The sequence below is a fragment of the Myxocyprinus asiaticus genome, chromosome 8, assembly GCF_019703515.2.
Source record: "Myxocyprinus asiaticus isolate MX2 ecotype Aquarium Trade chromosome 8, UBuf_Myxa_2, whole genome shotgun sequence".
In the NCBI taxonomy this organism is placed as follows: domain Eukaryota; kingdom Metazoa; phylum Chordata; class Actinopteri; order Cypriniformes; family Catostomidae; genus Myxocyprinus; species Myxocyprinus asiaticus.
Genome location: NC_059351.1, coordinates 52,313,492 through 52,339,643, shown reverse-complemented (window position 1 = coordinate 52,339,643; position 26,152 = coordinate 52,313,492). Strand labels below are relative to the sequence as shown.

The 26,152-nt window shown below is 39.2% G+C and overlaps 1 protein-coding gene across 1 annotated transcript; it reads left to right on the top strand.

Annotated features, from left to right (window-relative positions):
* On the top strand, positions 1–24,896 carry LOC127444709 (DENN domain-containing protein 1B-like). The gene is made up of 22 exons (XM_051704256.1): positions 1–1,305; positions 4,114–4,178; positions 4,576–4,619; positions 7,261–7,310; positions 7,393–7,512; positions 7,611–7,680; positions 7,773–7,853; positions 8,404–8,457; positions 8,880–8,990; positions 12,729–12,829; positions 13,748–13,793; positions 13,881–13,982; positions 14,078–14,203; positions 14,291–14,392; positions 14,809–14,899; positions 17,650–17,687; positions 17,769–17,819; positions 17,960–18,007; positions 18,116–18,235; positions 19,749–19,843; positions 19,989–20,211; positions 22,289–24,896. Exons 1-22 carry the CDS (start codon positions 1,289–1,291, stop codon positions 23,153–23,155), a joined length of 2,622 nt encoding a protein of 873 aa, XP_051560216.1. The 5' UTR covers positions 1–1,288; the 3' UTR covers positions 23,156–24,896.
* The last annotated feature ends 1,256 nt before the right edge of the window (positions 24,897–26,152 follow it).

The window sequence follows — 26,152 nt, the reverse complement described above, 5'->3', positions numbered from 1 at the left end:
GTTATGATATTAGTATTCAAAAAAGTAAAAATGTTAGGAAAAAGTATTCTTGGTGCAACATTGTTTGAACGTACAGTACATCTTTAGATGTTCTTTAAATTTTAAGCTGATAGCAAATTAAGTTGAGGAATGAAGTTGAAAAAACATATTCGGGAATGCCATCTCACATTAAGAAAACTGGACATTTTTACCTTTCCCACAACCAAAATACAATGTTTGAAAAACATTGTAAGAACAAAAGTGCAAAATAATGTTTAGAAATTAAGTTGAAAGATTTTTTGCAGAAATGTTATGCTAATCTTAACATTTCCTTACATTAATTAAATTATTATAATAATTATAATAATTATAAAAAATACAGTTCCCACAACCAAAATGTTATATTTGGAAATCATTTTAAGAACAAAAAGCTAATAGTAAGGTTCACATACTAAGCAGAGAGATTTCCGGAAAATTTTGCTAACCTTAACATTCTCCCCAGTCCTCACAATAAGAAAACTGGAAATTTTTACTTTTGATTGACTTTTCTTTTCTTTTATTTATTTATTTATTTTTTTTTTTCTTTTTTACAAGCATCAAAATGTTAGCAGGGCTAGCTAATGCCAACATGATGTTCCTCCACTGAACACTCGAAGGCACTAATTTGTGAAGCATAATTGGTACCAAGAACAATTTGGATGTCCTTTCATTCCAATCACATAATAAATCAGAAAGAGCATGGTGTGTGGGAATGGTGCATGTGTAAGAAAGTGTGTCTTGGTAAATAACAAAACAGCAACTAGCTCATTAAGTAGCCTATGGTTCAGCCTGTACGGGCACATCCATGATGACTGCCCTTTAATGCTAGATTCAGAAAGAGAGAAATAGATGGCAAACAGATGGAATTAAGAATAATGAAAGAATAAAAACAGAGTGAAAGCAGTCATGCAACAGAGGAAGTCCATTCCTGTATTTCCTCTTGCGTGTGTTTGTTGGCATCCATTGCTTATTTGCATGTGATTGTTGGCATATGGAGTTTTTTATGATTAATTTGCAATCATTAAATTGTGAAAAAAAGAATCATGTCAAGAAGAAACGTACCGGCAAACGTCATGTAGGCCACACACACACACACATGCACACACACACTCAAATCAGGAAGTGCTGTCTTAAGCCGTGTGCTTGTCAGCAGAACTGACTGTATGATGTGAGGATGTGTGTGTGTTGATGTGTGTTATTAAGGGATGTATTGACTCTGACTAACTGAGGCCCTGAACTTCACGAATGGACCCCAGTATACAAGTGCAACATGGGCTCCAGGATCAAGTAAGACTCTGTCCCTTAGTGTCTCTTTCTGTCTCTGTTGTTCTCTGTTTGTTCATATTGTGGCATCATGCGCACTTCCTCTTCCTCGCTCTGTCGTTCTTGGATGTGAGAACTTTCTATCATGTCACATTTTAACAAATGCAATAAACTCTGAAAATACTGATATATCTGATATACAGTATATCTGCAAGACAATTTACACAGTTGACTGTCTCAGTCAAATTCCTCCGTTATTCAGTGGGGAGATTTCCATTCAGTAGCATCATCACATCTTGATCTTTCATCACTTGGATGGCCTGTACAGAAGTACAGTGGCTCCAAAAGTATTATTTGGACACTTAAAGCCACAGTTAACAATGTCTGAGTTCATTGTATTAGATCATGGGGATTTTTAGTGTATGTATGATGTCAGTTCTCCTCAAGTTCACACAGGTGTCCTTGCAGAGTAACCACAAGTGGAGTTCAACACATTAACTATGAAATGTCTCACTAACATTTGACAACCACAAAGTGTCACAATACTTTTTTTCTTTTTTTGAATGGTACATTAAATCTATTTAATACGTCAATTGTTTCTCCTAGAAAACAATGAGATTAAATGAAGAATGAATGGGGACATTTGCTGAAGTTTGTCTCCTCTAGAGTTTCAAAAGAGATCTCAGTGTTTGTCTCAGACTTGCCAGGATTCTAAAGTCAGCATGTATCAATTAAATATCACATTAAGTTTTGTGTTGCAAAGCAAAGACACACCATAAACACAATCCATTAGGCTCAGGAATAAGACATTTAGAATTAGACACTGAATTCATTGGAAATAGTAGCCCAGAATTACTTTCAGTAGACAATTCCGTTGCAGTGCTCCTCCTAATTCGAACAGTGACCACATCCTGTGTCACTTATGAAGCATTTTGTTAAGAGACAAAGACGAGAAACTTGCAAATGATCATTTTCACATTCACAGTCACAGTGTTCATCATTCAGATTTGCTGGTCATTTGTATTTTAGGATGTCAGTAGTATGCAGTGTGCAGATAAAATATGCTGCCCTATTGCTATTTTGGATTGTGCTTCTTCATGCAAATCATGCAGATATGGGTCTGGAGCTAAAGTTAATGTTCACATCAACCATCAGAATGGGGAAAAAATTTGATCTCATTGATTTTGACCATGGCACGATTATTGGTGCCAGACAGGCTGGTTTGAGTATTTCTGTAACTGCTGATCTCCTGGGATTTTCACACACAGCAGTCTCTAGAATTTACTCCGAATGGTGCCAAAAACAAAAAACATCCAGTGAGCAGCAGTTCTGTGGATGGAAACACCTTGTTGATGAGAGAGGTCAACAGAGAATGGCCAGACTGGTTTGAGCTGACAGAAAGGCTATGATAACTCAGATAACCCCTCTGTACAATTGTAATGAGAAGAATATCATCTCTGAATGCACAACACATCGAAAAATGAGGCAGATGGTCTACAACAGCAGAAGACCACGTCAGGTTCCACTTCTGTCAGCCAAGAGCAGAAACAGAGGCTGCAGTGGACCTACCATCTGCATGTCGCAGCAGAAATTGAGATTTAGCAGACCAGGCAATGTTTTTCCAATCAGCTACTGTCCAGTTTTGGTGAGCCTGTGCCCAGTGCAGCAGTTTCCTTTTCTTAGCTGACAGTAGTGGTACCCAGAGGGGTCTTATGCTGCTGTAGCCCATCTGCCTCAATGTTGTATGTTCAGAAATGCTTTTCTGCATAGAACTGTTGTAACGCGTGTTTATTTGGGTTACTGTCACCTTCCTGTCAGCTTGGATCAGTCTGGCCATTCTTCTCTGACTTCTGTCATTAACAAGCCGTTTTCGCCCACAGAACTGCCACTCGCTGGATGTTTTTTGTTTTTCGACCATTCTCTTTACACTTGATACTGTTGTGCGTGAAAATCCCAGGAGATCAGCAGTTACAGAAACACTCAAACCGGCCCATCTGGCACCAACAATCATGCCACAGACTAAATCACTGAGATCACATTTTTTCCCAATTCTGATGGTTGATGTGAAGGATAACTGAAGCTCCTGACCCGTATCTGCATGATTTTATACATTACACTGCTGCCACACGGTTGGCTGATTAAATAATCGCATTAATAAGTAGATGTACAGGTGTACCTAATAAAGTGGTCAGTGAGTGTATGTACTGTATATATATTCAGGCTATAAATGTTGCATTAGCAAACGAGTACAACATTGTTCATACATTTCCAGAGAAAGGCCCCCAAATAAGGATAATTTAAAATATATAAATACAATATAAATATGCTATAAACAATCTGTTATTTTATAAAGACATAAAATAACAGAGGAGTAAAGAATTTGTTAAGCAATACAAAAATGTGTCTTTAGAAGTCGGTATATTTGTTTTATTTTCATATCATTGAACATACATTGAACATAAGCCTTTCACTGGCATACATGATTAATTGTTAATATATATATATATATATATATATATATATATATATATATATATATATATATATATATATATATATATATCATATATATGTATGTATGTATGTATGTATGTATATGGCTGTTGATTTAATGCATTATTTCAGTTTGATTAGTTATGTGAAAAATAAGCTGTCAAAAATAATGTATCAGAATATTATGTTATTACGTTAATATGCATATAATATAATATAATATAATATAATATAATATAATATAATATAATATAATATAATATAATATTTTGTGTGAGGATGGTGTATTTAGTGTGATTTTTATGATAACTATTTTGCTCATGATTTTATCATTCTCAGAGAAAACCCTGACAAAACCTTCTACTGGTTCTTTCAAGCTTCATGTCCAATTGCCAGAGATAAAGGTGGGTACATGCACACAGCAGTCTCTTCTAAGGATGGCTCTTCCTGTCATGTGACTGAACCAGAAAAACCACACGCCAGGACTGATACACGCTCATCAAATAGAGCAAAAGCAGGGGAACTAGTTACTGTAATCTGCTCACATGGTGGAGAGAGGAAATACTTATAGGCTAGAGAGAGATACATATGTGATTAAGCCAGATCTTAAAGATGAAATTGGTCTAGATTATGGCCATATGCAGGAAACAGGTTGAACTAGACTGGTAACCCTGGTTCCCCTATATGTGGACAACTTTGACCTCCCTTTAACCACATCCTCTATAGAGTTAAGAAATTAACTGATGAGAATGTGAATTATCTGTGTGTTTTCAATTGTGTGTGTTCTCTCTATTTGAGTAGATCCTGGAGTACTGTTTCAGTTCCCTGAAGACTTCAGTGATCAGGTCAGTACTCAGGGCTCAGTGTGGTCTGTGTTCATTTTTTCTGTGTGTGCATTTTTCATACAAATAAATTGGTGTGGTGGTGGTGTAGTGGACTAAAGTACTGAACTGGTAAGCAAAAGGTTGTTGGTTCAATCCCCACAGCCACCACCACTGTATCCTTGAGCAAGACACTTAATTTGTTTTAACTCCAGGTTGCTCCAGGGGGACTGTCCCTGTAATAAGGGCACTGTAAGTCACTTTGGATAAAAGCATCTGCCAAATGGATAAATGTAAATTTCCTTGGTGGGCCTGGGTAGCTCAACAAGTAAAGATACTGACTACCATACCTGGAGTTCGAATCCAGGGCATGCTGAGTGACTCCAGTCAGGCTTCCTAAGCAACCAGTTGGCCCGGTTGCTAGGGTGGGTAGAGTCACTTGGGTTAACCTCCTTGTGGTCGCTATAGGTTTGACTTTGAACTTGGCATCTGGATGCGTGAAATCACTCCATCAAACTGTGATGTCTCCTGGCAAAGCTCTGGAAATGTTATGGACAGGTGCCAGGTCTCAAAGATGAAGTTGGTCTAGATTATGGCCATAGGCAGGAAACAGGCTGAACTAGACTGGTAACCCTGGTTACATACAATGCCAAATCGTGGTAATGGGCAAAAATCTACCTGTGTTGATCGGTTTATGCTTAAACCATTTATGACTTAACCTCGATAATGGAAAGGCGTTTCCATGACCGCACAGTTTTTGGCTTATTAAGGTTAATTAGTGTAAGATCGTATATAAATACACACTTTTTGGTTACCTGACATTTAAAATCATCAGCTTATTCTCTGCATCTGATGTTAAAACATAAATAGATGCACGCATGCACCCAACACTTGCACATGTTGGAAAAGCTGGTACGAACACCAGTAAAGGTGTTTACCCCAATAAAGGGAAACCATTTAAGGCATTTACATTAGAGGTTGACTGTCTAACTGTTTAGCCGATTAATCTCAACCGATGGCTAATTTTGGAACTGCTGTTGGAGCAGTAACGTATACGAAAACTTCAAGACATTCGTGTAAATGAATCCTCTTATTACTGTGCGTTGAATGTATCTCTTCTAAGTCTAAATACAAGTTTTCAATGTTTACTATGCATACTTCCCGCTTTCATGCAGAGCGAATTTGTAAAATTGCGTTTCCTTGACGCTATCTGCAACACTTCTCGTGTGGAGGTCAAAGCAGCACTTAACGCTGGTATATATTTAACATTAGTGATGTTTTGTTCTTGAAATTATTCGTTTTTTTTTACGTATCTTTTAAGTTAACAGATCGTTCTTTACCACCTCCATACACTAACTCATATATCTCATTCACTGACGTCTCTTCCTTTCGATGCCAGTGCACTCTACTTTGAAGCGCGAGACTGCTTTGTTGGCTTTGTGTGCCTGTAATGACTGACTGCAGCATGAGCCAATAGCATTTGAGTACAGGCTGTGAAGGAGCACATCATGGTTTGACCTGCTGACCAAATACGCCCTTTACTGAACCAGTCGAGTTGGACATTTGAATATGAATGAGATGAGATGCCTCGTTTATGAACAAACTGAATGTACTGGTACACTTGTTCACAAAGAAATGAATGACTGAAGATGTAAAGTTAAAATTGCATGAATTACAGATGGAAATGTGCTTTGGTGCACAGTGTAAGATATTATTAGGCTTTTCTTGAACTTTTAATATGCCTTGATAAAAGTTAAGCCCAGCATTTGACAAAATATAGGAAAAATAAGACCTGCCATTTGTAGACATGCAAATTCCATTTGTGTTGCTTTGTGCTGCTTTTAAAGACTGACTAAAGCGTGAGCAAATAGGATGCGACAGCGAGCTGTGAAAGACCACATCACTGGTTTGACCCACTGAACGAATACACCCTTCTCTGAACTATTGCCCACTTCATTCATGAACAAACTGAATGTACTGATTCGAACAAAATGCATGGTGAATCAGTCATCTCGTTCGTGAAAGTCGAGGATCTGCTGACTGGCTGATTGAGAGGAGGCATGTCTTTCCTTCAGTTCGTCGATCTCGTTCAACAAGAAAAATGGCCGGATGAATTATGAATAAAAGTGAGTGATGACCACGCATTACGAAGACATACCGATGTTACTGAAACTCGTAATTATTCAGAATATGAAGATATGCTTTGTTGTCATTTGACGGTCTTTGCTGAGCTGAAGATCCTGAGCCCCTCAACGTCCCCCGTCGATGTTCGTGGGAACACGTGTCTGTAAATGCGTTCAGCAGGAGACACTGTTATTAACATGGAGATTGTGTGCAACAGCGAAAACTGTCCATGTAGCGCATGGTCAAAGAGTAACCATGTTAATGAACGAATCAATGACTGAATCTGAACTAATCTTACTGTACTCAAGTCACTATCACCACCACGGAGTAACATTCAATAAATACATTTTAAAAACTATCGGCCAATTAAATGGTTACCTGTCTTTTCCACCACTTTTGTTTTCTGTATCTGCAAAATCCAATATCTGTAAATCTCTAGTTTACATCACACGTTGTCGGCTTATGAAGCATAATCAGTGTTAGAATGTGCATGTAAAAGCTTTCAGTGGGTGATAATGAAAATTCTAATGTTCTTATACAGGAGTCCCAGCAGTCCCTGCCTCACTTCTGTTTTCCTTATGACATAGAGAGGTGATTCATTCATTCTTTCATTTATTAAATATGGTAAAGAATACTCCAGTATTTTGAACTTTTATGATTAATTGATTGACAGGGCAAAGGACACAGTGGCTGTGCAGCACTTCACATTCGTTTTGACAGATCTGGAGGGATGTCAGCGCTTTGGTTTCTGCAGACTCACGTCCAGCTCTCAGACGTGCATGTGTATACTCAGGTGTCATTTTAACTCGCAATAAGACTTAGAATATACTTTGTAGCTGCTCTAAAAACATGATTTGACCTTAACAAAGTGCAAATCTTTGTCTACCACAGTTATTTGCCATGGTTTGAGGTATTTTACAAGCTTCTGAATAACTTAGCTGACTACTTGACTAAAGGGCAGGTAAGGTTTTAACTCACTGTTATAGATTATACTGTCATTGATCTCTATATTACACAAGCCATTTAAACACTATTCATTTAATACCCTGACAGACCAATGAGATGAAAGAACTGCTAACAGTTCTCTACAAGCACCCTGTAACACCTGCTAATGGCTCGATTACTCTGCAGATGGTAAGTGCTCAATGGCTAGCGAAAGTACCATATATGACATCACATGTGACATCACAATCAGGTTAATGTGTTCTTCACTGAGGGAGGGAACTTCAAATCAGAAGTGTGATGCCTGGTATCTTTGGACACACCCCTGCTACAGGGGAGGAGTCAGAGGGGGTAAACCCCTGATCCGGACTAAACCTGAAACCCAGCTAAACCATACTTTTACAATACTAATACAGGCCACAGAACTAAATCCATAATTCAAAAATATTGATTCAACTAATCATGGTTGTACAGAAACTTTCTGCTTGAAACTAACCCTCATGAGAATGGACTACAGACAAAAGTGACACTAAAACATTAGTAAGTCTGAGAGCTTGTTCTCTTTAAAAATAATCGCTAAACTTTGGTTCATCTAATCTAAAAAACCATAGAGTCAGACTAACACAATGGCATTTTTTTATATGGTTTCTTATGTATCAAAGCCACTAGTCCAAAAATGCTATCTTATTTGGCATTTTGACTATTTTTAAAGTAATTCTGGAATATTGTTTCTCACTATTAGATACCATACTTTATTGCTCCAGATCTCAAAGTCTTGCCTTCCATTCCAGAGAGTGTAAGTCCATCCATCCTTCCTTCCATCCATCCATCCCTTTATTTGTCTGTCACAGCTTGCCTTTTGTTCACTTGTTTTCACTCTATGATTTATTTTTTTGTGTATTTATCTGCCAGTTTATTTATTGGGTCATTTGAATAACAGATTTGTTATTTTAATTTTAAATAGATAACAGATTTGTATTAGATTGCACTATGTATGTGTATCTGTGTATGTATGTATGTGTGTGTCTGTGTGTGTATGTAGGTATGTGTATAACAGTTTTTAATTTTTAATTATTATCTATGTCTTGCTGCTGTTTTTGCATTGTTTTTGTATTGTTGTACACTGCAAGCTCCTGTCACCAAGACAAATTCCTTGTATGTATAAGCATACTTAGCAATAAAGCTGATTCTGATTCTGAATGTGTGTGGTTGTATCAGAGGAACCTGACAGAGCTAGTGGTGGCTGTGGATGTGGGTAACCTACTGCTGCTGTACGCCAGCATGCTGTTTGAAAGACGCATCCTCATCTACTGCAGCAAACTGAGCACAGTGAGTTTAATTTCAGGTTTTCAGCTGTTCAGATCACTGTGTTCTAACCAGGTGAGATTTGTCTTACTTACTGGCAGAGTTTTTATAGTCAAAACAAGTGAAAAAATCTACCAGTGCTGAAGAAGTAATCCAAAGTATTTAGAATACGTTACTGACCTTGAGTAATCTAACGGAATACATTACAAATGACATTTTACAGCATGTATTCTGTAATCTGTAGTGGAATACATCTCAAAAGTAACCCTCACAAACCTGTATATATATATATATATATATATATATATATATATATATATATATATATATATATATATATATATATATATATATATATATATATATATATATATACACACACAGAGACACAGACACACACATACATACATACACACATACACATACGTAGTGCAAATTTAAATACAAATCTGTTATATACAGTGCAAGGGAATGTAATGACAGAAGAGGTTGGATGTGTTGGATAAATATAAGAAGACTAGACTGTGAATTGCACATAATTATTGCTCAATGGGGCAGTTTTAACTGTTCATGAGATGGATAGCCTGAAGGAAAAAACTGTTCCTGTGCCTGACGGTTCTGGTGCTCAGAGCTCTGAAGCATCGGCTAGAAGGCAACAGTTCAAAAAGGTAGTGGGCAGGGTGAGTGGGGTCCAGAGTGATTTTTCCAGCCTTTTTCCTCACTCTGGAAGTGAATAGTTCTTGAAGGGATGGCAGGGGGCAACCAATAATCCTCTCAGCAGTCCGAACTGTCCTTTGTAGTCTTCTGATATCCGATTTCGTAGCTGAACCAAACCAGACAGTTATTGAAGTGCAGAGGACTGACTCAATGACTGCTGAGTGGAACTGTATCAGCATCGCCTGTGGCAGGTTGAACTTCCACAGCTGGCAAAGGAAGTACAACCTCTGCTGGGCCTTTTTCACAGTGGAGTCAATGTGGGTCTCCCATTTCAGGTCCTGTGAGATGGTAGTGCTCAGGAACCTGAATGACTCCACTGATGCCACAGTGTTGTTTAGAATGGTGAGGGGGGTCAGTGTTGGGGTGTTTCCCCTAAAGTCCACAGTCATCTCCACCGTTTTGAGCATGTTCAACTCCAGGTTGTTTTGACAGCACCAGACAGCCAGCTGTTTATCTTCCCTTCTGTATGCAGACTCATCATCATCTTGGATGAGGCCGATGACAGTGGTGTCGTCTGCAAACTTCAGGAGCTTGACAGAGGGGTCCTTAGCGATGCAGTCTTTGGTGTAGAGGGAGAAGAGTAGTGGGGAGAGCATACATCCCTAGGGGGCACCAATGCTGATTGTACAGGTGCTAGAAGTGAATTTCCCCTGTCTCACAAGCTGCTGCCTGTCTGTCAGAAAGCTTGTAATCCACTGACAGATAGACGTGGGAACAGAGAGCTGGTGTAGTTTAGTCTGGAGTATTGCTGGGATGATGGTGTTGAATGCCGAAATGAAGTCCACAAAAAGGATCCTTGCATATGTGCCTGGTCTGTCCAGATGTTGCAGGATATGATGCAATCCCATGTTGACTGCATCCTCCAAAGACCTGTTTGCTTGATAAGCAAATTGAAGGGGATCTAGAAAGAGTCCAGTGATGTCCTTCAGGTGGGCCAACACCAGTCTCTCAAATTATTTCATGACCACAGATGTCAGGGCGACAGGTCTGTAGCCATTAAGTCCTGTGATTTTTGGTTTCTTTGGGACAGGAACACACTGTTTCACACTGCTCCAGTGATCTACTGAAAATCAGTGTGAAGATGGGGGCCAGCTGGTTAGCACAGGATCTAAGACATACAGGTGAAACACCATCTAGGCCCTGTGCTTTCCTTGTCTTTTGTTTCCGGAAGACATGACACACCTCCTCTTCACAGATCTGTGCAGGTTGAGTAGCAGGAGGGGGGAGGAGGGGAGTTGCAGGAGGTGATGGTGTTTGTGTGAAGTGAAGGTCAGAGTGGGTGTGGGGTGTGAGATTGGGCCTTTCAAATCTACAGTAGAACAGGTCGTCAGCCAGTTATTGGTCCACCACAGGGTTGGGGGCAGGAGTCCTGTAATTCGTAAGTTGTTTCATGCCACTCCACACTGATGCAGGGTCATTAGCTGAAAACGTGTTTTTCTGATTTCATTTAATCTGATGCCGTTTAGTCTGAGACTGTTTAGTGTGAAACTTTTTTTGTCTGAGGCTGTTTCATCTCATGCTGTTTAGTCTGAGACCATGTTGTCTGAGGCTGTTTCATGCGATGCCTCTTGGTCTGATGCCATTTAGTATGAGGCTGTTTCGTCTGAGGCTGATCCATCTCATGCTGTTTAGTCTGAGGGTGTGTAGTCTGAGGTTGTTTCATCCGATGCCTTTTGGTCTGATTCAGTTTAATCTGATGCTGTTTAGTCTGAGGCTGTTAAATCTGACGTTGTTTCCTCTCAGAATGTTTCATGTCATGCTGTTAAGTCTGAGATCAGGTTGTATGAGCATGTTTCATCTAATGTCTTTTGTTCTGATGCTGTTTTGTCTGATGCTGTTTGGTCTGAGGCTGTTTTGTATGAGGCTGTTTATACTCATGCTGTTTGAGACCATGCTGTCTCAGCCTTTTACATCCATATCTTTTGGTCTGATGCTGTTTAGTCTAATGCTGTATAGTCTGAGGCCGTGTAGTCTGAGGCTGTTTCACCTGATGCCTTTTGGTCCGATTTCATTTAATCTGATGCCATTTAGTCTGATGCCGTTTAGTCTGATGCTGTTTCATCTGAGGCTGTTTAGTCTGAAATTGTGTAGTCTGAGGCTGTTTCATCTGTTGCCTTTTGGTCTGATGCCATTTAGTCTGATGTTGTTTCATCTGATGCCATATACCGTAGTATGAGTCTGTTTCATCCAATACCTTTTGGTCTGAGGCTGTTTGATCTGATACTGTTTTGTCTGATGGATGAGAACTGATGCTGATGTATGTGTCAGGATCCTGTCACTTTGGTCAAGTTTATTGTGTGATGACAGGATCCTGAAACCCATGTTTTATGTTTGTGTTTGAGCACGTGGCTTTGTGTTTCATTCCTGACCATGTGCTCTCTGTCAAATTTTTTTTTAGCATATGGCTTATGATGGTGTTCATTTGACATGTGCTCTTCTGTCATTCTCATGTCTAGGCCATGCCCCTTGTTACCTTGTTATTAGTTAATTTGCCTCACCTGCCTTCCCTCATTATCCTTCTCATTTCCTTCCCCATTTAACCTCCCTCTGTTCTCTGTCCTGTGCCAGTTCATTGTGGAAAGTCCCTGTTAAGGTGTTGTGTCTGTTTGCTCCTGCTCCGGAAGCCTCATTCCTGTTCCCTTGCTTGTCCTGGCCTATTTGGCTCTGGAATGCATGGCCTGTGGGGCTTTCTCTCTCCAGCCCAGCCAGTCTTATCGACTCCCTGCCCTGAGACTGTGATTTTTCCCTTCGGGGTAGTTTTTGTTAATTTTTTCTATTAATAAAGCCCATTCACTTTTACTCTGTGCTTGAGTCCTCACCTTTCTACTAATACACCTGACAGTATGAGCATATCCTAAAATGGATACCATACGATGTGAAAAATGAGTGGAGAGTTTAAGTTTGCTCAAATGAGCAGTGATACAAAGTGGCGAATAAGGATGCAAGTAAAGATAGCATAGCTCACGTGATCCAGAACCCATGACTTCGGTGTTGCTAGCACCATATTCAATTACAAAATTATCAGTGTTGTGTTTGTGTGTTCAGCTCACGGCCTGCATACACGCATGTAACGGAATGCTCTTCCCCATGTATTGGCAACATATCTTCATTCCTGTGCTGCCACCACACCTGCTCGACTACTGCTGGTGAGAACTTACACACAACATACTGTGTAGTACATACTTACACACTGTCCACCCTGAGCGTGAGGGGGCGTTCATACAAGATGCATTTTAAAAATAGCTAGAACAAACGCTACAGAATGGAACAGATTGTAGGTGTCTCGAGGCATTTTTTTTTTACACCTAGGTATGTCATGAGTCACCAAAGATTTTCAGTCAAAGAGATATTTCTAGGTCTTTTTTATGGTTGTTTCAATCAAATAGCTGCAAAGATGGAATAGGTGGACAATTAAGGGCCCAAAGTTGTTCTAGACTGTATTTGGGCATTTCTTCAACAACAGGCACTTTGTCTCATGGTCTACTTTTTAAATAAAACTAACAGATTTCAACTTTTTTTTTTTTTTTAAATGAAGGTCACCTTAATATATTTATAAATTTGTACTATGCTTTCATTTATTTGTGCTACTTTCAAATGTCTTTTATCGATTTTATAAACTATGAAAATCCACAATAAAAATATTCTAGTTGCAATTTTAAATCTAGAAAAATCTAACCAATGTAAAATCATAAAATAAACATAAAACAATTCAATATGTATTGTGAATGTGTTATCACAACATCACAGTGTCCATAGTTTCAATACAGTAAGTCCAATCCTTATGTGCTAGTTAAGCTAAAGCATTTTTTTTTCTTCTAAATAATATCACTAAACAATATCACTCTATATAGCATTACCTTTTCTGCTTTGTTGGCTGTTGGTATTGATGCTGTACTATAAGCTACTCCGATACTGTAGCAGACAAATGTCTGTCTAAAATGCAACACTTTTGGGGCATTTGCAATGCACATGTGCACATTAAACAAGGATTAAAAAATAGCACAGACAGAACATAATTGGTCAAATTGATCTTAAGCTCACTGAGTCTTGTTTACTTTCCATAGTGCACCGATGCCATACCTCATTGGAGTTCACACAAGCCTGGCAGAGGTACATGTCTCTTTCTTTCTGATACACACTTTGCCACACAAACACACTTATACTTTTTTGTAACGTGTTTCTTTTTTGGTGTTGTAGAGAGTGAGAAGTCGAGCCCTAGAGGATGTGGTCATTCTAAATGTGGACACGAACACCTTAGAGTCACCACACGACGACCTGAAAAAGATCCCTGCTGACGTGGTGACGGATTTACTCGTATATCTCTGACTCAATCCAGAGTCTCACTGCATTATAATAGACACTGAAGGCTGTGTTTTTTCTGTATATGTATAAAGGTGGCAGGTCTTAAGGTCAGGTTGAAGAGACAGGCCGCTTTGGCTGGGTCAGGGGTCGCTCATGCTTTTCTAAGAGCTCAGGCTCTGCTGTTCGGAGGCTACAGAGATGCCTTACAGTCTCCTGCTGTGAGTGACACACATTTACGGAAAAACATTACCTCCAGTTTTATATTCTTTATGCTCACACCAATGTCTCTCTCTCTCACTTTGAAGGAGGGGCCGGTTGTTTTCTGTAAGGAGTTATTTCTGAGTCAAAAGTCTCAAAGTATGAGGACATTTTTGGAAAGCGCTGTTCACTTGCAGTGTTTCAAAGAGGTCAGTGCCAACACAGACACACACACTTAACATGTTTCACCTTGGTTTCGTTTTTAAATCCATATGACTTTCTTCTTCTATGGAACACAAAATGAGATGTTTAGCAGAATGTTCATGCTGATTGTTTTCCCCCTACAATGGAAGTAAATGGGGATGGACATTGTCAAAGTCCAAAAGTGACTAGAATAGCACTATTAAAGAAGTCCATATGGCTCTAGCGTTATATTCTTTTGAAGACATACTTTTTTGTGAGGTCACTACTTTTTTGTTGTCACTGAAAAACTTCCCAAACTCCTTTAGTGTTTCACGGCAGAAAGAAAGTAAAAAAACAATCTTCATTTTTGGATGAACTATTTCTTACAGAAGCCATTTAAATAGGCAGTCACTTGCCACTATAACATTGTATTTGATCTCAGTTTATTGACGGGCGTCTGGAAATGTTGAACCGGGGCAAAGAGCCTGATGATATGTTTGAGGAAGAGCTGCTAAAGTGTGGAGCTTCAGCAGGTGTGTGTTTACATTTAGGCTATACAGGAGATGGTTGTTTCTTCAACTTCAGGCCATGGTTGATTTTTGATAAACAGATTTCAACTTTATTTTTCAAATCGCATGCCTTCTATGCATAGCTTTCACAATTTTAGCCTTGTCCTATACCCAGACTTTCAAAGTCCACCATAAAACTAGAATAATCAAAACAAAGAGTGAACAAAACAAACATAAACCATAAAAAAAAAAATGCATTGTTAAAATGATTTTGAAATATGATGTGACGTTAGAAGAAAAAAAAAAAAGAAAACTCAAAGTAAATATCACTTGTGAGCAGAATATTTGGTCCCTTTTTATATTAGGTGTCTCTAACTACTATGTAATCACATTAAAATACATGCATTACAATGTACTTATTGTGTAACTACATGTTGTTTTGCAAAATTCTCACAAGATTCACGTTTGATGTTCCTGAGGTTGAATTACGGGAAGGTTTAGAGTTAAGGTTTAGATTAGGTTTAGGGTAAGGGTAGGGGTAGGTTTAGGGTTAAGGGTAAGGTTAACAGTGTAATTGACAGTTTTTTTTTTTCTCGTTGGACCTTGACAGCAGTGGTCAATATGAACTGTTTTTGAATGGAAAAGAGCAGCGTTAGGATTCTTGAAGAAACTATTTTGTTAAGATTCTACTGGGAGGAAAAAACAATGAGGGACAACTTGAGGGCAGTAAATAATGTTGTGTATTTTCTTTTTGCTAGCCAGCTGACAAAGTCATGTCATTATACAGATACATCAGTGATGAAAAGAAATTCAAATTATATTCGTCTTTTCTTTGAGACAGCACAAAAAAGAAATAAAAGATGACTGAAACAGGCAAATTGCTAGCAATGCAGACACAGTGTTTGTCTTGTACTGTGTGAACTTTAAAAATACATGTATCTTTAAAACAAAAAATTATAAAGTTTTGGGCCTTTATCGCATTTCAAGCCTTTATTCAGAAAATTATTGCATTCAGTGCCTTTACTATATTAAAGGACCAAAGAGGACCATTATATTTGACATTACATTAACACCCGTGACCTCCCACCCCCCAAATGGTTTGGTTCCCCCCAATGTTCAAGACATGGTTACGGCCTTGCAACAAACTAAACAACAGAAGTCGCTGTAGTGGTGTGGGGTGTAAAGATGATGTGAATGTGTACTGTTGTCCTAGCGACCGCAGTTCCAATCCATGTTTTGCCCCACTCTTTTTCCCATTTGATTTCCTGTTTCCACTCTTAATATTTCCTTTAATACTCTTCATTGCAGTGATTTGGTCACGGTGAATGTCGGGGAGTACAGAGAAGGGTTTGATCCGGAGGCAGGTTCTGTCGATCGCACTCGTTCCCACAGCTCGGGATTGCTTGTGTGTAGATTGCATCACTGTATTGCTACTATTGTAGTAAGCATGTTTTTTTGGCAGAAACCATATTTTTAATGCAATTAACAATAATATGGTGGTAATATAGTAACCATGGTTAATTGTGCGGTTACTGTAAATTTGCAAAAAATACCATGGTGAAACTATGGTTACAATAGTAAAACCAAAGTTATTTTAAAAATAATTTGATATGTGCTGGAAATGACACTGTGGTGGAAACTTAAAACAAAATAATATAAATCTCCTGTTGGATATCAGAATTGGGAAAAAATGTGATCTCAGTGATTTAGTCTGTGGCATGATTGTTGGTGCCAGATGGGCCGGTTTGAGTGTTTCTGTAACTGCTGATCTCCTGGGATTTTCACGCACAACAGTATCAAGTGTAAAGAGAATGGTCGAAAAACAAAAAACATCCAGCGAGTGGCAGTTCTGTGGGCGAAAACGGCTTGTTAATGACAGAAGTCAGAGAAGAATGGCCAGACTGGTCCAAGCTGACAGGAAGGTGACAGTAACCCAAATAAACACGCGTTACAACAGTTCTATGCAGAAAAGCATTTCTGAACATACAATACGTTGAACATTGAGGCAGATGGGCTACAGCAGCATAAGACCCCTCTGGGTACCACTACTGTCAGCTAAGAAAAGGAAACTGCTGCACTGGGCACAGGCTCACCAAAACTGGACAGTAGCTGAATGGAAAAACATTGCCTGGTCTGCTAAATCTCAATTTCTGCTGCGACATGCAGATGGTAGGTCCACTGCAGCCTCTGTTTCTGTTCTTGGCTGACAGAAGTGGAACCTGACGCGGTCTTCTGTTGTAGCCCATCTGCCTCATTGTTCGATGTGTTGTGCATTCTGAGATGCTGCTCACAACAATTGTACAGAGTGGTTATATGAGTTACCGTAGCCTTTCTGTCAGTTCAAACTAGTCCGGCCCTTCTCTGTGGATGGAAATGCCTTGTTGATGAGGGAGGTCAACAGAGAATGGCCAGACTGGTTTGAACTGACAAAATCTACAGTAACTCAGATAACCGCTCTGTACAATTGTGGTGAGAAGAATAGCATCTCTGAATGCTATTCTGAGATGCAGGTTGGCGCTGTTTTGGCGGCATGAGGGGAACCTACACAATATTAGACAGGTGGTTTTAATGTTGTGGCTGATCGGTATATTTATATAATTTTGTAAATAGTGAGTGTGAAAAAGTCTTAATGCAACATCTAGAAATCCACATTGCTAAAAGTGCCCGAAGTTGAAGAAACACCCATATATGTGTGAACAGAGATGAATGAATTTCATAAATGAATCAAATTAATTTAGCTCTTTTGAACATCCCTTCTGCTTTTCATCTCTCAGGTTCTAAAATGTGTCGGCAATGGGTGGGGAATTTGAAGGCAAGTTGAAGTCAAACAAACAAACAAACAAAGAGTATGCTAGTATTCCTTTCCTAACATACCATCTTTCTTAATTCACAGAAAGGGGGTGGGGCCCTGAATGTGACATGGAAGTCTACAGCCAATAAAGCAGTGAGTATTTATATATTCAACAATTAATTAATTTATAATGCATTATTATTAAACATTGCTTTTTCAGTACAAACATTTTTTCCATTCTGAAAGGTTTTGATTGTTCTTAAATTATGTAAATCTCTTAATATCTCATTAAGTCCAAATATCACAGCAAATTTGGATTGAAAAACCTCCTGTCATCAAAGGTGAGTTAATAATTTTATATTGTCTCTTCAGCCACCTCTGTATGCAATATAAGTGAGTTGATATGAATTTGTGCATGTTTATATCACATATCTGGATTTCGCTTTCAGGATCAATCTGAGTCTCACATGCTGCAGAGGGGCGGGTCTGTCTGTGATACGCACACGTATCGACTCATCCAATCAGATTGCCTTCAGAACCGTATACCAATCACACAGCACTTTGGGAGGGTGAGTGACACGTGAAGGGCAGAACTGTCCAAAAATTATGTCATAAAGCAGATTATTAAAACATTTGAAAATGGTCTGCTAATACAATATGTGTGGCACAAATGCAAAACACCCCATTTTTCAATTATTTCTCTTGAAATGTGCAGATGAATGGACATGATGTTTTTTTTTTGATGGTTTGGCGCCAGAGTATTTAGAGTATTAAAACCTTATGAACAGTTTGATCTCTTAGATCTTCTTGTCTTGAACTATTGGCTGTTCCAAGATTCTGATGCAAAACTGAAGGTGATAAAGCTTTTGTAGTGAAGGACCCTCGATTATGGAACAGCCTGCCCTGGGACACTATATCTGCTGAATCTGTGTCTGTTTTTAAGTCTCATTTAAAAACTCATTTGTTTAGACTTGCTTTTATTATTTATGAATTTCTGTTTTTACGTTGTGTTTTATTGTGTGTTTTGATTTTATGTTTTATGAAGCACTTTGTGCTAAATTTCTAAAAGGTACTATAAAAATAAAGTTATTATTATGTTATTATTATATGCGTTGTACGAGTCTATGTGGGCTTGCGTGGAAAAGAGCGCTCGAACTGTGTGCGAGATGGAACAGCACATGGAAAAATTATCTTTCTAGCAAGTCAGTCCACTGTCGGCCATCTTTGGAATGCTCTCAGGAGGCTATTTCCAGTCATGCCAGTGCAGCTCCTATCTACTTGAATGGGGAAAGACCAAAATCTCAAAAATGGTTGGTCAAGATTACGGTCAAAGAACACATTTCAAATCAGCAATAAAATCTGACAATACTGGAATCATAAATTGTGATCCTTTACCTCATATTACGCTAAAACACACAATTTTCCCGGCCTGTAAAGCTAATGCGCATGCACGTTCTAGAGTTGATTGACAAGTGATGTCTGTATCTAAAAGGTGATTGGCTCTTTTACCTGTAAGGTGGGACTTCCTTTCTACATCCATTGACCGTTGGGTGCTCAGAGCTCCTTGGTTGAGTGTTCTAATTTCTCCCATTAATTTTAATAAAAGTGACCCATCTCTGCAAAATAATCTCTGGTATACCCTAGCCTTTACACGTGGGCTCTCTGGAATACTTGATTGTATTTTGGTCAGTTGTGGCATTCTGTGTTCAAATATTTTTTCTAAAATGAGCCTAAACTGTATAATTGACTGTTGTAACACGCAAGCTATTTCTAACATTGCTATGCTATTTTCATGTCTCTTTCTTATTCAACAATGAACTAGGCCTTATTTCAACTTAAATATATGTTGCACATCCATTTATTTATTTATTAAGTCGCTGTTTAATAAGTGGGATGTGCAGTTGAGCAACTGGACATTATCTCTGCTTGATATTTTTACTGTAAAACTGCTAATACGTTTGAATGAGGCAATTAAGTTTGAATGAGTTTTGCTCGACCTTGTGTTTAATGACTGTACTGCACATTTTTTTAAATTCACTTTATGGATATTTTTCCTGCACTCTCTGTGCTGCTGTTTTTCAGTCTCGACCACGTCGGCTATCACACAGGCACCCTATTAACCAGAGGTATGAACGACAGAATGAGACACAAGACGAAAACAACACCTGTGAGGACAGGTGAGAAGAAACAAAGAAATAGATGAGGTTCTCATCAGAAGCATCATCCCCCCTCAGAAGTTTTTTTTGGTTCAGTCATGTCTTATCTTTGTAAAAAACAATTTGTGCATGATTCCCTCATTTGTTATTATGTGTGTGTTTGTAGTGGGTTAACTAGTGAGTTAACGGAGGGTCTTGAGCTGTGTTCTGGCTCCAGTGAGCTGCAGGACGATGATGAGCTTTCTCTCTTGGCTGACCCAGAGGAGATGGACCTGCTGGGGGAGATCTTTGACACTTTGAGTGCTCAGAGCTCCAGAGAGCCGGGATTACTGTACGGCACACGCAGTCTCGACCTCTTCAGCTCCGACAGCAGTGAATTCATCTCACATGTAAGATATGGGGCCTTTAATTATATATCACATACACTCAGCCGGGGATCTGCAGAGCGCTCTCAGAACCGACCTGCGTTTCCACTGATTTAAAGGTCGAAAAATGACATATGTTACTACGAAAACTGCCCACAAACAAACATGTTGCATTCTTTACGAGTCACACTACTAGCCTTGATAACATATTATAACTTTCAGAGAATTAAATTCAACATCTTTATCCCCTCACAAGTTGGATCTAGTATGAACGATCAGAATAGCTTTCAATAAATTGTTTCTTCAACTTCGGGCACTTTCAGCCCTGTGGATTTCTAGAAAGTAAAGTTTAAACAAAATGTTCACACTCTCAATAGTTTTTATTGTATACTGTATATACACTGATCAGCCACAACACTAAAACCACTGACAGAAGAAGTGAATAACATCGATTATCTCATTAAAGTGGCATCTGTCAAGGGTTGGGATATTTTAAGCAGCAAGTGAACAGTCAGTTCTTGAATTTCATGTGTTGGAGTTCACTTTCGAATGCGATTTTGATAAGGGCCAAATTGTGATAACTAGACGACTGGGTCAGAGCATCTCCAAAATGGCAGGTCTTGTGGGGTGTTCCCGGTATGCAGTGGTTAGTACCTACCAAAAGTGGTCCAAGGAAGGATGACCAGTGAACCGGCGACAGGGTCATGAACGCCCAAGGCTCGCTGATGCGTGTGGGGAGCGAAGGCTAGCCAGTCTGGTTTGATTCCACAGACGAGCTACTGTAGCACAAATTGCTGAAAAACTTAATGCTGGCCATGATAGAAAGGTGTCAGAACACACAGTGCATCGCAGCTAGCTATGTATGGGGCTGCGTAGCCGCAGACTGGTCAGAGTGCCCATGCTGATCCCTGTCCACCGCTGAAATCGCCTACAATGGGCATGTGAGCTTCAGAACTAGACCAAGGAGTAATGGAGTAAGGTGGCCTGGTCTGACGAATCACATTTTCTTTAAGATCATGTGGATGACCAGGTGTGTGTGCATCATTTACCTGGGGAAGAGATGGCACCAGGATGCTTTATGGGAAGAAGGCAGGCTCGTGGGGGCAGTGTGATGCTCTGGGCAATGTTCTGCTGGGAAACCTTGGGTCCTGGCATTCATGTGGATGTTACTTTGACATGTACCACCTACCTAAAGATTGTTGCAGACCATGTACACCCCTTCATGGCAACGGTATTCCCTGATGGCAGTGGCCTCTTTCAGCAGGATCATGCGCCCTACCACGCTGCAAAAAATGTTCAGGAATGGTTTGAGGAACATGATAAAGAGTTCAAGGTGTTGACTTGGCCTACAAATTCCCCAGATCTCAATCCAACTGAGCATCTATGGGATGTGCTGGACCAACAAGTCCGATCCATGGAGGCCCCACCTCGCAACTTACAGGACTTAAAGGATCTGCTGCTAACGTCTTGGTGCCAGATCCCACAGGACACCTTCAGAGGTCTTGTGGAGTCCATGCCTCGACGGGTCAGAGCTGTTTTTGTGGCACGAGGGGGGCCTACACAATATTAGGCAGGTGGTTTTAATGTTGTGGCTGATTGGTGTATATATACAGTATATACACAGTACTGGATATACACACAAATAAATTTACATTTCCACCATTTCCAGCATCTCAAGTCCTGTATTGTGTTTAATAGCATTCAGTAATATAATCCTATTGTCACGGTGCAGAGAATGATGAGGCTCAGGACCCAAGTGCAGAGTAGAAAAATAAGGGAATTTATTTATACAAAAATAAGGGCACAAACTCAAACAACCCCGAAGGGGAAAAGACTATGGAAATAATCCAGGCTGGTGCAGAACATAAACGGGGAACCAGGACCGGCCGGACTGAGTAGAATGGGATCAGGAAAAGGGAACAGGGCTGACACAGACATTAAAGTTTGAGTAGTTCTGCAGCACAACAACATGAACATTCTATTAATTGAATGTACAGTTCTTTATATAGTTATAATTTGTTTTGCATCAGTCTAGCCAGACTAAGTCAGTGATGTTGTTTTGAAAACTTTACATTGTTACACCATTTCATTTCTCTTTCAGAGGAGTTTAACCACACCCAGTCAGGAGAGTCTAAGTCCCTCTGTTGGAAACAGTGGAAGTCTCATGAGCTGGGAGGAGGGGCTAGAGGCGGGACCATGTGGAGAGAGGGAGGAGTCTGTTTTCCTGATTGACAGACCAGAAAAGGAGCTTAATGAATTAGAGAAAGGCTTCGAGAAGTTAGGGGACAATCTGTGTTTTGAAGTACAAAGTTCAGGAGACACTTCTCTGGACTTGGAGGTGGGTTCTAAAGAGGAAAAAGAGGATCACTGGTTGACTCAAGATGGACAAGTCAACGGAACAATGGATGAGCTTGAGGAAAGTTTGGATCTTGAGACAGTGGTTGAAAAGACACAACATGGCAGTGAAGAACAACCAATAATTGAGGCTGTAGAACAAAAGCAGACAGAAGATAAGATGTCAAGTGACTTGGGATCTCCAGACCAGAGGGAGAGACCCTTGTTCAGGTCTGGAACATTTCTTGGACCTACAAATGGGGGAGTCATCTCCCCTATCTCTGTCAATGTAGAAGACAAGATGGACAAAGGAGAGGAGGCAGAAGATGAGACTGTGGAGTCCCCATCACAGACAGTATCTTCTACCATAGCTCTGCTCCAGTTGCAAGTCTCACAGACCAGGTGCTTGATGGACTCTGCCGTGCCCAATACTAGTCCAAGAGGGCGGGATACCTCTCTGAGCACTCCTCTCAGGACCTACAATATCTACACAGCATCCAGCAGGCCAGTAATGGGGACACAGACAGATGAACAGAGTATGAAATCGCCTGTTACATCAACTCCAAAACAGTCTGAAGAGCAACAGCAAGTTCCCATTAAGGTCTCTGAGCTGAAGAAGAGATTTGAACATTAACTGGTCATGGATAGTGTATCAGAATATACCTATTTCAAATTATCTGTTTTAAAGAACTAATACTTTTTTCAGCTTGATCTCATGGAAATGACACATCTGTGATAACATTCTGTGGTGCGTGGCAGTTCCGAGGTGAAATGTCCACTGTGTGGCACTAAAAGCGAATTCCAAACAGAGGAGGTTTTTAAGGTTAATGTTTTATCAAGCTTTAAAATCAACAAAACTGACCTCCCTATACTAAACCTTAACTTAGACCTAACCGATAGTGTTGTTATAGCAAATGTGAGATGAAAAACATGATTGCTGAAGCAACCACATCATTTTGTGGTGCTTCTATGACACTTTTGGCTCACGTATAGGCTCACGTGCTCTTTAGGACTCGTACTCTGGTCCTTTACATCGCTAGTGCAATACTCTAGCAATCACGCAGTTTGAACGCACTCAAACAAACTCATAAATGAAGTTTGTTATGTAATACAAACACCTTACAAGTCATGCATTAAGTGTTTAGATGTCATAAGATAGCATTGTGTGAAGAACAGGGCGAAAAGTGTGCCGTTTTAAGGCCCGTTCACATGAAGAATGATAAGTATAACAATAAATACTGTATAATGATAACTATATTAGTGTCCACACCAACAGATGCTAAATTTCTTTATTCCAAGCATGTACTGCGGTCATATTCACAGTCAAGAAAATGGATGTATATGATCTGCTACTGCTTCGCAAAGAAACCAAAAGAAAAACAGACGGATACAACTTCAAAGGAAACAAGACAACGTTGTCTATAATAGCGCTGGACACCTGAGGTAATTTTATGCCACCAGCTTGCCTTAGCTTTTCATTATCTCATCTCAGTTAAAACTGAAGAAGAATGCAGAAGAAACATTGCCAGTTCTTGAGCAGGAGTTTCCATTTATAATAAAGTGGCGATCCGGTGCTGGAATGTGTTATTTTGAAGATGAGTGCACGTTACATCTTGAGCCCTTTAAAGTTGGATGGATTTTGATTGGCTGTCAATATTTTTATCATTCATCAGCTAAAAAAAAAAAGAAAATGCTCTGAAAGTGGTCCCAACGAAATCATTCCTCGGTGTCTTATAATTGTGGTGTGGACTCCACTATTTTCTTAGAGTTCGAGCGATGTTTAAAACTGTATGGTTATAGTTATCGTTATAGTTTTCGTTCTTGGTGTGAACGGGCCTTAAAGGGTCAATTCACCCAGAAATGAAAATTCTCTCATCAGTTACTCACCTTCATGCCATCCCAGATGTGTATGACTTTCTTTCATCTGCAGAACACAAATTAAGATTTTTAGAAGAATATTTCAGCTCTGTAGGTCCATACAATGCAAGTGAATGGGTGCCAAATTTTTGAAACTATAAAATCCTCATAAGAGCAACATAAAAGTAATCCAGACAACTCTGGTGGTTAAATACATGTCTTCAGAAGTGATATGATAGGTGTGGGTGAGAAACAGATCAATAATTAAGTCCTTTTTCCTTCACTTTCACATTTTCCTTTTTGGTGGTTCACATTCTTCGTGCATATTGCCCTCTGCTGGGCAGGGAGTTGAATTTATGCTAAAAAATGACTTAAATACTGATCTGTTTCTCACCCACACCTATCATAATCGCATTAGAAGTTATGGATTAAACCACTGGAGTCATATGGATCACTTTTTATGTTTACTTTTATTGTATGGACCTACAGAGCTGAAATATTCTTCTAAAAATCTTAATTTGTGTTCTGCAGAAGAAAGAAAGTCATACACACCTGGGATACCAGGAAGGTGAGTAAATCATGAGATAATTTTCATTTGTTTTGGGTGAACTATACCTTTAACTCGTGATTTGTGTGAATGCAAATAAGTCATCGTTGTAACGCCTCTAGTGTTCATTTCACCAAGAAATTGCCGTGATATATACATAACGAGCCACGAAAAAAATTTAGCTAAACTTTAAATATAGTAATGTGATTGCATGAGACCAGGTTGTTTTTTTCTGATTGTTCAAATTATTTTCTGCATTTGAAGTCAACATGAAACAATAGTTGCAACACGTTTTTACTTCCGTAAACAGGAAGTATTGAGAGATAAACTTATTTTAACCTTCAAGGACCGATTGGATTTTGAAAAATGGGCATAAGTTGGGAAGGACTACAAAGCTACTGCAACATTGCCACCAGCCACTGGTTGAAACCCGAGTGTTTTTTTTTTTTTTGTGATGTCAGCCATAAAGGAAAGTCATTTTATAGGCGTAGCAAGTTTTTAGATTTTGCTAAAGTAATCAAATATGTGCACTGATGAATCATCCACAGCAACATGTATGAGGCAAGTAAACTGAATTTCAGTTTCATATTGACTTTACTTGCCAAGTAAACTACACATCATTAAAATAAACTGATAAATGGACCAATTTTGACATATATAAAATGTGTCCAACCCCATGTGACCAAATATCTTTAATCAGTTATAGAAGGCTCATTATAGAGGGCAAAGCGCTGGCTGCTGAAAGTCTGAAGACATGAAGCAAACATTGACATAGCCAAATCATTCGTTAAAAGCTCCAAACCATCCGCAAAATTGAGGACAAGGTCATTGACTCAAAGATACATTTTAATAATTACACATCCATTTCATCACATTCTTATGATCAACATCATTTTAAGTTAAGTCACATGAAAAGGTGTTAAACATTACAAAAAGAGTCAACAATATTTGGCAAAGTGCAATGTACATAATTTTCTTTGTGAAACTTTTTATTTCTGTGAGAAACTTGAAAAACTGAAAATCAGTTCTTCAGTTTGGAAATCTGAAGCATTCAGTAAGATAAGGGTAAACTCTGTAGATAATGTGCCATAGTGTGGCACACTAGTGAAGTGCAGACTCGTTCGAAATGCCTCTCAGCTGAGTACACTTTTAAGTATATGTACAGATAAAGTAAACAGAAAAATGTCAAACTGGTTCTTCTTTTGTATTGCATCGTTTGGCTTCTGT